Source organism: Schistocerca gregaria, chromosome 8, assembly GCF_023897955.1.
Source record: "Schistocerca gregaria isolate iqSchGreg1 chromosome 8, iqSchGreg1.2, whole genome shotgun sequence".
Lineage (NCBI taxonomy): Eukaryota > Metazoa > Arthropoda > Insecta > Orthoptera > Acrididae > Schistocerca > Schistocerca gregaria.
Genome location: NC_064927.1, coordinates 243,331,411 through 243,343,286, shown reverse-complemented (window position 1 = coordinate 243,343,286; position 11,876 = coordinate 243,331,411). Strand labels below are relative to the sequence as shown.

General features: G+C 49.1%; 1 protein-coding gene across 2 annotated transcripts in view; it reads right to left on the bottom strand.

Annotated features, from left to right (window-relative positions):
• LOC126284394 (netrin receptor UNC5C) overlaps window positions 1–11,876 on the bottom strand; it is a 1,047,805-nt gene that overhangs the window by 33,110 nt on the left and 1,002,819 nt on the right. For both annotated transcript variants that reach the window (XM_049983291.1, XM_049983290.1), the window contains 2 exons: window positions 7,819–8,211; window positions 5,464–5,810 (listed from right to left, as the gene is read on the bottom strand). In XM_049983291.1, the coding sequence (XP_049839248.1) occupies window positions 5,464–5,810; window positions 7,819–8,211 (740 nt within the window). The remainder of the gene's footprint in view (window positions 1–5,463; window positions 5,811–7,818; window positions 8,212–11,876) is intronic.

The following is an 11,876-nucleotide window of genomic DNA, read 5'->3' as shown; positions in this document are numbered from 1 at the left end:
TAAGGTAAATACATTGTTTGTTCTCCATCAAAATCTTGCATTTGCTAACTGCACCTACCAGTAGTTAGTGCCTTCAGTAGTTAGAATCTTTTATTTAGCTGGCAGTATTGGCGCTCGCTGTATTGCAGTAGTTCGAGTAACGACGATTTTTGTGAGGTAAGTAATTCATGAAAGGTATAGGTTATTGTTAGTCAGGCCATTCTTTTGTAGGGATTATTGAAAGTCAGACTGCGTTGCGCTAAAATATATTGTGTATCAGTTTAGTGTTGATCAGAATAAAGTAAAGAGAGAACTGTCTGAGGACGTTCAGTTCTGCTCAGGTGCTTGAAAATTAAATAACGTAAGAGGTTTATCAGCACAGTAATTCATTAATTTTTCTAAGTGGACGTTACACAATCAATTTTTCGGTTATATCGGTTTTTTTTCCCACGCCAGTTTAAGGGAAGTTGGAACGCCCTATCCCGACAGTGTTAAATTTAGCTTCTTGGCTTCCCAGTATTTCAGGAAGCACGGTAGCTATTGACATGAAACTTTTACAAGACATTAAACTGTATGTTCTGAGTCTACTGTATTATAAAAATTGCACTTCAGCCACTGCTTTCGGAAATACAATTTTTTAACTGAACGATTAAAATTTCGTGCACTTTTTTGTCCGTTATCCTAAATAATTTTAATTATACGTAACATAAGTTCTTTTGGTTGAGTAGACTCAGGATATGTATGTTATTACTCCCTGAAAATTTGAATACTCTATGCGAAGTGGTTTCTGAGATTTAGGGAAAAATGCAACAAATGGTTCAAATGGCTCTGAGCACTGTGGGACTTAACTTTTGAGGTCATCAGTCCCCTAGAACTTAGAACTACTTAAACCTAACTAACCTAAAGACATCACACACATCCATGCCCGAGGAAGGATTCGAACCTGCGACCGTAGCGGTCGCGCGGTTCCAGACTGTAGTACCTAGAACCACTCGGCCACAACGACCGGCAAAAATGCAACAGAAAATGTAAATTTTCAGGAATTGCTTCTAAAGTATCCAAAGACTGTAACTCACTTAATATATGCTTAATTTTTTATTGTTAGTCACTCAGAAGCACCCTGCACCATACTGTATATCATCCTCTTGATCTTTTTCCATGTTATTTCTTCTCTTCTTCTTTCTGGACTTCTTAATGTCTAACTGTGCTTTACCTATGCGAACCTTGCCCACCGGTTCAAGTTCTCTGATGCAGTTTCTTCCAGGATTTATTCCCATATGCCGTAGCACTTTTACCCTACCAATGTTGCCATCTTTAAAAGCAATAACATCATCACTGAGGCCCTCCACTTTAGTGTCTTCATTCCAACAAAAAAAATTTGTAAGCAAGTCCATATAAGATTATTGAACGACTCATTGGGATCTTGAGTCTGACCTTGCAGACACTTCTTCAGTAATTCAGGATTTGCCAGGTTTCTGTAAATAGGTTTCATGATATACTACTGTCTCCGCCACTACTGTCGCGCAGCAGTGCACCGCGCCTGTAACAGCAAAATATAGCGCGCTGGAACTTAACGTCGCGCCAGTGAACAGCACAAGACTGCTCTCGTCTACGGCGAGCTATAGCACCCACCGGCTTCAAACAAACTGCAAAAATAAATTCAAACCTTTCCGAAACTTTTTTTCGCTTTGAGCCTCCACAAAAAGTGTAAAGCGGAAATGCTTGTCGGTTACTACATTTAGAATGCTGGTTTGCTAAAAAAAAAGTCTGCATCATACGTGACCTTTTACTTTATTACTTCACTGTTACTGACTTTATTGGCCAGAGAGTTTGTACGCGTTATCGACATGTACTACTGAAGCCATCTATTAAATTATGTTGTTGTACGACACGTAGTTTAAGAGATAAGGTTTGATAAATACTGAGTAGCACGAAAAACCAGGTTTTCTTAAAAGTTTAAATATTCTGTACTTCAATACCACAAAATTTTCATTGAATTAAAAGAGAGAGAGAGAGAGAGAGAGAGAGAGAGAGAGAGAGAGAGAGAGAGAGAGAGAGAGGTGTCAGAAGGTAGCTCTCCCAACACCCTAACAGTTCATGTGTACAATTGTCAAATTATAAAAAAAAACTGTTCGAATCCTGCCTCGGGCATGGATGTGTGTGATGTCCTTAGGTCAGGTAGTTTTAAGTAGTTCTCAGTCTAGGGGACTGATGACCTTAGATGTTAAGTCCCATAGTGCTCAGAGCCATTTGAACCATGTTTTCCCTATTTAATACGTTATAACACGGAAAGTAATTACCGCACGAGAACCAAACTTGGTACCATTAATGTGGAGGACATGCGGAAGAGAGGTATTGTAGAATCAGTTCAACCGAAAAACTTTTAATGTGCTTCTAGGGTAAATCATACCATTACAAAACGGTACCATTACTGCTGCAAAAGGGGCTCAATATGGCGCCCTTGAGTGTACAAAAGAGTCTGAAAGCGTATGGCTGCTTTCTGCACAGCAGAACGAAACATTTACGTAGCTCTCTTGATAAGCTGCGCTTCAGATCAGCACATGTGTGAATGTTCCCCTAGTAAACTCTATCCTTCAGGAAGCCTCACAACCAGAAATCAGAGGGAGTGAGATCAGGTGATCGTGCTGGCGAAGCATTTGGAAACGATCGGCTGATAATTCCAAATGTTTTTCGGAGAAGCAGGTGAACTTCACGAGCGGTGTGCGGTGGGGCCCCAGTTTACGTGAAAAGTGCTGTGTTCAGTGCCCCTCTCTCCTTTAGGGAGGGTATGACATGCTGGCGAAGCATATCGCAGTAACGCTGGCCAGTCAAACAGCACGTCTTAGGTGCTTGAGCGCCGACCTATTCAAAAAAGAATGGGCCAACGATGAATGTAGTCGTAAAGCTACACCATACAGTGACATGTTCACCATAAAGAGGAACTTCGTGCACAGTGACTGGAGGTGAAGATCCCCACACTCGGCAATTCTTTGCGTTCGCCTCACCCGTCAGAGAATAATGAGCTTCGTTTGTCCACATGATGGTCCAGTGCCAGCTCTCGCCAACTTCAATCATTGCGAGAGAGCCAAGTGAACACATCGTTGCGTGTCCTGTGGTGCAATCTACTGTGCGATGTGGATCTTGTACAGAATGGTTCGAAGCACCTTCCGTACAGTGGACCACAGGATGTTCAATTTTCGTGACACGGCACGCGCACTGCCTGACGACCGGAAATTGCGCGCAGCGTTGTCTGCCGTAGGAACAGCAATTTCATCAACCACCTGTGGTGCAACCGGTCGCCGGCCTCTTCCCGGAGTGATGCCCAGTCCTCCAATTTATCCGAACTTTTTCATCGTGTTCCTCACAGCAGGCGGAGAAAGAGGACCCTTCCTTAATTCTTTCAGCCGGTGATGTTTTCGAAGTGCATCTGCAGCTTTACTGTCATTTTACTGTTCCCCTAGTAGGGCGGGTATGACATGCTGGCGAAGCATATCACAGTAACGCCGGACAGTCAAACAGCATGTTTTTGGCCCTTGAGCGCCAACCTGTTCAAAAACGAATGGGCCAACGATGAATGTAGCCGTGAAGCTACACCTTACGGTGACACGTTCACCATAAAGAGGAACTTCATGTACAGTGACTGGAGGTGGAGATCCCCACACTCGGCAATTCTGTGCGTTCACCTCACCTGTCAGAGAAAAATGAGCTTTGTCTGTTCATAGGACGGTCCAGGGCCAGCCCTCCTCAAATTCAATACTTGCCACAAAGTGGAGAACAAGCCAATACGTCATTGTGCGTCCTGTGCTGCTGTACGATTTGGATCTTCTACGGATTCCATTTGAGAATGGTTCAAAGCACCCCCCCGTACAGTGGACCACTGGTTGTTCAACTGTCGTGACACATCACGCGCGCTGCCCTATGGGAATTCCGTGCAGTGTTTTCTGCCATAGCAACAGCGATTTCATCAACCATCTGAGGTGCAACCGGTCGCCGGTCTCTTCCCGAAGCGATACCCAGTCCTGCATTTGGTTCAAACTTTTTTGAACATGCTCCACACAGCAGGTGAAGAAAGAGGACCCTTCCATAATCCTTTCAGCTGACGATATTCTGGAAGTGCAACTGCCGCTTTACTGTCGTTTTGATAATAGAGCTTTACCAGTAAGGCCCTGCTCCCTTTTGTCCAAGCTCACGTTAACAAGTGGTGAGGTGTGTGAGACTATGAATCACGATGACTGATCACGGCACCTGGTGGTCATAGTTGGAACTGGACGGAGACGCTGTGACGCATGGAACTCATGCATCCCATACTCTGGATATTAATGCTACAAAGTCTGGTACTCGTACCATAATTAGTCTCCGTGTTATTATGTGTTAAATGGGGAAAGTTTAATTATAAACAGCCGATACATTAGACACGCACTCACTCTCTACAGCATACTCACTTGCCACGAGTACTCGGCGAGAGTGCGCGCGCAGTGCGGGCTGACCTGCCAGAAGGGGGGCTGCCCAGGCGGCGTGGGGAAAGTTTAATTATAACCGGGCCAGTACATTATTAGACTCATACTCGCTCTCTACAGCAGACTCACTTGCCGCGAGTACTCGGCGAGAGTGCGCACGCAGCAGGTACTTAATTGCCAGAAGAGTGGTTGCCCGGGCGGTGTGGGGAAAGTTTAATTATAACCAGCTGGTACATTATTAGACTCGTACTCACTCTCTGCAGCACACTCACTTTCCGCGAGTACTCGTCGAGAGTGCGCGCACAGCACGGACTGACGTGCCAGAAGGGGGCTGCCCGGGCGGCGTGGGAAAAGTTTAATTATAACCAGCCGGTACATTATTAGACTCATACTCGCTCTCTACAGCAGACTCACTTGCCGCGAGTACTCGGCGAGAGTGCGCGCGCAGCAGGTACTTATCTGCCAGAAGAGTGGTTGCCCGGGCGGCGTGGGGAAAGTTTAATTATAACCAGCCGGTACATTATTAGACTCCTACTCGCAATCTGCAGCAGACTCACTTGCCGCGAGTACTGGGCGAGAGCGCGCGCAGCATGGACTGACCTGGCAGAAGGGTGGCTGTCTGGGAAGCGTGGGGAAAGTTTAATTATAACCAGCCGGTACATTATTAGACTCATATTCGCTCTCTACAGCAGACTCACTTGCCGCGAGTACTCGGCGAGAGTGCGCGCGCAGCAGGTACTTATCTGCCAGAAGAGTGGTTGCCCGGGCGGCGTGGGGAAAGTTTAATTATAACCAGCTGGTACATTATTAGACTCCTACTCGCAATCTGCAGCAGACTCACTTGCCGCGAGTACTGGGCGAGAGCGCGCGCAGCATGGACTGACCTGGCAGAAGGGTGGCTGCCTGGGCAGCGTGGGGAAACTTTAATTATAACCAGCCGGTACATTATTAAACTCGTACTCGCTCTCTGCAGCAGATTCACTTGCCGCGAGTACTCGGCGAGAGCGCGCGTGCAGCACGGACTGACCTGCCAGAAGGGCGGCTGGCCGGGCGGCGTGTCGCAGCACCAGACGGAGAGGCGCCAGGCGTCGTGCGGCGGCGCGGCGCAGTGCTGGAAGCTGAGGATGAGCGGCTTGGCGAGCTCGAGGCGCAGCGGGCCGCACATGACGACGGGCGAGAGGCGCACGCAGCCGTCGGGCAGCGGCGGGCGCGCGTCGCGCAGCAGCGCCACCAGCACGCGCTGGCGCCGTCCGCGCGCCACGCCGCCCTGCGGCACCGTCAGCGCCACGCCCAGCTCGGGCAGCTCGAGGCGCGCGCCCGCCGCCGTCGCCACGCCCGCCGCGCTCAGCTCCGGCTCCAGCGACGCCTGCAGCACTGCGAACGGGACAGATACTCCATCAACACGGGGCTGCGGTTCGTCGCACTGGTGCCGCGGGCATTGCTGTCCCACCACCGCAAACCCTCTGGGCCGCTGTAAGTGGCCTAGAATTTGTACAGCTCGCGTAAGATAACTTGGCCCCTGTGCAGAAACAAACTCCCGTTCTCAGCGCTGCGCTAGTCCTCCCTCTGCCCCGAAGGGCCAGCCTCACCTCAGCTCGCTCTCGACTACAAAGAAGGGACCGAACGAATTTCCCTTCACCGATTTGATACAACTGACTGGATGTGTGGGACATCAATAGGACTTTAACATACACTACTGGCCATTAAAACTGCTACACCACGAAGATGACGTGCTACTCACGTGAAATTTAACCGACAGGAAGAAGATGCTGGTGCATGCAAATGATTAGCTTTTCAGAGCATTCACACAAGGTTGGCACCGGTGGCGACACCTACAACGTGCTGACAGGAGGAAAGTTTCCAAGCGATTTCTCACACACAAACAGCAGTTGACTGGCGTTGCCTGGTGAAACGTTGTTGTGATGCCTCGTGTAAGGAGAAATGCGTACCACCACGTTTCTGACTTTGATAAAGGTCAGATTGTAGCCTATCACGATTGCGGTTTATTGTATCACGACATTGCTGCTCGCGTTGTTCGAGATCCAATAACTGTTAGCAGAATATGGAATCGGTGGGTTCAGGAGGGTAATACGGAACGCCGTACTGGATCCCAACGGCATCGCATCACTAGCAGTCGAGATGACAGGCATCTTATCCGCATGGCTGTAACGGATCGTGCACCCACGTCTCGATCCCTGAGTCAACAGATGGGGACGTTTGCAAGACATCCGGCCGGAGTGGCCGAGCGGTTCTAGGCGCTACAGTCTGGAACCGCGCGACCGCTACGGTCGCACGTTCGAATCCTGCCTCGGGCATGGATGTGTGTGCTGTCCTTAAGTTAGTTAGGTTTAAGTAGTTCTAGGTTCTAGGTTCTAGGGAACTGATGACCTCAGACGTTAAGTCCCATAGTGCTCAGAGCCATTTGAACCATTTTGTTTGCAAGACAACAGCCATCTGCACGAACAGTTCGACAACGTTTGCAGCAGCACGGACTATCAGCTCGGAGACCGTGTCAACGGTTACCCTTGACGGTGCATCACAGACAGGAGCACCTGCGATGGTGTACTCAACAACGGACCTGGGTGCACGAATGGCAAAACGCTACTTTTTCTGATGAATCCAGGTTCTTTTTACTGCATCATGATGGTCGCATCCGTGTTTGGCGACTTCGTGGTGAACGCAGATTGGAAGTGTGTATTCGTCATCACCATACTGGCGCATCACCCGGCGTGATGCATGGGGTGCCATTGGTTACGCGTCTCGGTCACCTCTTGTTCGCATCGACGGCCGTTTGAACAGTGGACGTTACATTTCAGATATGTTACGACCCGCGGGTCTACCCTTCATTCAGTCCCTGCGAAACCTTACATCTGAGCAGGATAATGCACGACCGCATGTTGCAGGTCCTGTACGGGCCTTTCTGGATACAGAAAATGTTCGACTGCTGCCCTGGCCAGCACATTCTCCAGATCTCTGACCAATAGAAAACGTCTGGTCAATGGTGGCCGAGCAACTGGCTCGTCACAATACGCCAGTCACTATTGTTGATGAACTGTGGTATCGTTTTGAAGCTGGATGGGCAGCTGTACCTGTACATGCCATCGAAGCTCTGTTTGACTCAATGCCCAGGCGTATCAAGGCCATTATTACGGCCAGAGGTGGTTGTTCTGGGCACTGATTTCTTGGGATCTATGCACCCAAATTGCGGGTAAATGTCAGTTCTAGTATAATATATTTGTTTAAAGGAATAGCCGTTGATGCTCTGTATTTCTACTTGGTGTAGCTATTTTAATGGCCAGTAGTGTAGTTCTAATATGCCACCTGTTGCGGCTGTTTTTCTAAACGCCGTTTGCCTTTGCTGGCGGCAGCAGGTGGTGCCTACCTGAGGCGGTGCCGGCGCTGCTGAGGCTGGAGGTGGAGCCGCCGGGCCGCAGCGGCTCGTCGTAGTGGTGCTCCTCCTCGTCGTCGTCGTGGGAGAGGGCGCCGGGCGGCGGGGGCGGCGGCTCGCTGTAGGGGTACTCGTAGCAGGCGGCCGCGATCACCGCCGTCTGCGTCAGGTCGGGCTGCAGGCGGCGCTTCTCCGGGTCTGCGGCGAGCGCGCCCGCCGCCACGTCGCCGGCCGACGCGGGCGAGTACAGGCCGCCGCCGGCGCCGCCCGCGCGCGCGCCCTTGCGCCGCCACAGCCAGCGGTAGCCGCCCGCCGCCGCCATCAGCGCGAACACCACCATCGCCACGGCCAGGCCCACGTACAGCGCCACGTCCGGCGGGTGCACCGCTGAGCACACACACCACACGTTAGACACACTCAGCGTCTCACCTTCCTGCTATGTTCACTGATGAGCCAAAGAAACTGGCACACCTGCAGGGCCCCCGACAGCATGCAGAAGTGCCCCAACACGACGTGGCGTGGTGTCGACTAATGTCTGAAGTAGTGCTGGAGGGAATTGAAACCATAAGTGCAGCAGGGCTGTCTGTAAATCCGTAAGCTCAGGAGGGGGTGGAGATATCTTCTGAACAGCACGTTGCAAGGCATCCCAGATATGGTCAATAAAATTCATGTCTGGGGAGTTTGGTGGCCAGCTGAAGTTCAAATGTTCAGATGTGTGTGAAATCTTATGGGACTTAAGTGCTAAGGTCATCAGTCCCTAAGCGTACACCCTACTTAACCCAAATTATCCTAAGGACAAACACACACACCCATGCCCGAGGGAGGGCTCGAACCTCCGCCGGGACCAGCCGCTCAGACCAGAATTGCATCGCCCTAGACCGCTCGGCTAATCCCGCGCGGCGCCAGCTGAAGTATTTAAACTCAGAAGAGTGTTCCTGGAGGAACTCTATAGCAATTCTGGACGTGTGGAGTGTCACATTGTTCTGCTGGAATTGCACGTCGGAATGCGCAATGGGCATGAATCAGACAGGATGCTTAGGTACCTGCCACCTGTCAGAGTCGTATGTAGACGTATCATAGGTCCCTTATCACTGCAACTGCAAACGGCCTACACTATTACAGAGCCTCCACCAGCTTGAACAGTGCCATGTGAGATGCAGAGTCCATGGATTCATCACGTCTCCATACTGGCCCACGTCCATCCACTCGATGCAATTTGAAATGACACTCGTCCGACCAGGCAACATGTTTTCAGCCATCAACAGTCCAATATCGTTGTTGGTGGTGCCAGGAGAGGCGTAAAGCTTTGTGTCGTGCAGTCATCAAGGGTACACGAATGGGTTTTTCTCTCCGAACGACTATATCGGTGATGTTTCGTCGAATCCTTCAACACTTGTTGATGGTCCGGCATTGAAATTTGCAGCAGTTTGTAGAAGGGTTGCACCTGTGTCATGTTCGACGGTTCTTCAGCTGTCGTTTGTCCCGTCTTGCAGGATCTTTTTCCGGCCGCAGCGATGTCGGAGATTTGATGTTTACCCGATTCCTGACATTCACGATACACTCCTGAGGTGGTCGTACGGGAAATCCCCACTTCATCGCTGCCTCGGAGACGCTGTGAGCCAACGCTAGTGCGCCGACTGTAACACCATATTCAACCTGACTTCAGTCTTGATAACCTGCCACTGTAGCAGCACTAACCGATCTAACGTGTGCGCTAGACACTTGGTGTCTTATATAGGCGTTGCCGTTCGCAGCGCCGTATTCGGCCTGTTTACGTATCTCTGTATTTGAATACACATTCCTACACCAGTTTCGTTTGCGCTTCAGTGTATAAGGGCCTTTCAATATTGATTTGTACTTTATTTTTCCCATCTTTGCAGTTGCATATATTTGGTACTTTGGTCTAACTGCATGTGGCAGGATAATCACTATAAGCGAAACCCTTGCACAGCAAAACCCATTTTCCGAACTGCTCTCATTATGTGAGAGACAACACTGTATGTGATAATCAAGGACAGCGTTGAACTACTTTTTTTCTGTGAAAGGAGGGTGTAAACACTGCAGATATTTGCAGGCGGTTGATGGTAGTGTGTGAAGAGGGTGCACCATCACGAAAAGTGCTCCTGCAACACAACAACTATCATCTCTGTACAAGTCGGAAAAACACGTATGCCATGGTTAAAATGGGGTTCCATGTGCTGCCATACTCATTGGTTCCTCTCGATTTCTATCTAATTGAGGCTATGAATAAGTCTTTCCCAAACTTTGAGCAGCTGTCAGGGAACGAGTGCGACAGGCTCCAGGAAAAGGGTTCGAACAAGACCTACAGAAATTAATGTGGCCAAGTGAGGAGAATACGGTGGGTGAGGTTGTATGGGGAACCCCATTTCAGGGTGGGAGCTGTGGTTTTCCTACTCTTATGGAGACACACATTGTCACGTTGCAAGATCACTTTCTTGTGACGGTGCACACTCTCCATATATTGCTACCAACCGCCTGTGAATATCGAGTGGCTTTACACCCGCCATTCACAGAAGCTACGTCATCCAGCGCTGCTCCTGTTGATCACTCTCCATGCTGTTCACTCACGTAATGACAGCAGTTGTACTGTGCGCGGGTTACACATCTCGTGACTGTCCTGCCATCTATGTTTAGACGAATGTACCACACACGTACTGATGCATCAAATGACACACGATGCATGACGATAAAAGAATGGAGTGTAAGTCAATATACAACTCCCCCCGTACTTACTACTTTGTCACCACACCACAGTTCATGACGCATCGTCTTAATTGCCTCAATATTAAACAAGGAGTGAACCAGTACGTTTCACAAGATACACATTATCTGATAAAAAGTATCCGGACACCTGTTGTTGGACATTAATGTGCGATATGTCTACCCTTTGCTTTTATGACAGTTCAAGCTCCGCTGTGGACACTTTCAATGAGGTGGCTCATCAAGAGCCGAAACCAACGAAGGTAATGTCGTTGGACTCTGGGATCTGGAGCGAAGTCCACGTTCTAACTCATACCAGACGTGTTCCATTGGGCTCAGATCGTATTCTGGACAGTGCAGCCCATTTCAGAAATGATATTGTCCACCTACCATTGGAGTCACAGATGATGCTTTATGAGAAGGTGCTTTGTCATCCTGACACAGTTATCCTCTCTGCACTATTCCTTTGCAGTAATTTAATATACAATAGAGTAAACTGTGATCATATCCTTCAGGTTATAGCGTCACCTCAAGCGCAATAAGGACATCACACCGGAAACCACGAAAAACATCTCCGTGCCATTAACATAACCTCCACCGTACTTCATTGTTGGTACTACACATGGTGATTTAACGTTCTCCAGGTATTCATCAAACCCAAACGCTTCCACCGTATTGTCACACCATACATCGCGATTCATCACACCAAATCACTCGTTTCCAGTAATGCTTTGCCCAGTGCCGTCGCTCCTTACATCACCTCAATCATGGCTGAACAGTGGCTATAAAAATGTGTGGATTATTAGTAGCTGCTTAATAGCTGCTTAACCCTTGTACCCCATTCGTCTTAATTCTCTACATACAGTCATTGTGATAGCAGGGCTGCTGGTGGCATTTTGGGATTCATGAGTGATCCCTTCCGCTGATTTCATGCTTTTTATTTTTTTTATCAACCACCCACTGCAATGTTCGGCACTCCCTACCTGTCAGTTAATGAGGTCTGTCGGGTTTTATCTGTGGTTGTTCCTTCACGCCTCCATTTCACAACCACATCACCAACAGTTGACTTGAGGAGCTTTAGAATTGTTGAGATGTCCTTGAAGGACTTGTTACTCAGATGTCCAATGACTAGCCCGCATACGAAGTCGTTCTGATCTCCAGACCAAACCACTCCACTGCCACTGTTTCTTTACGGACAACGCAGTACTCACTGCCTCCTTTTACAGTCGCGGCTACGCCTCTCGTGGTCTCTAGTGGTCAGTTCCGCATTACATAGAAATGTCGGGATTCTTTTGATGAGATAGTGCATGTGGGAGGAAGCAACATGTTCT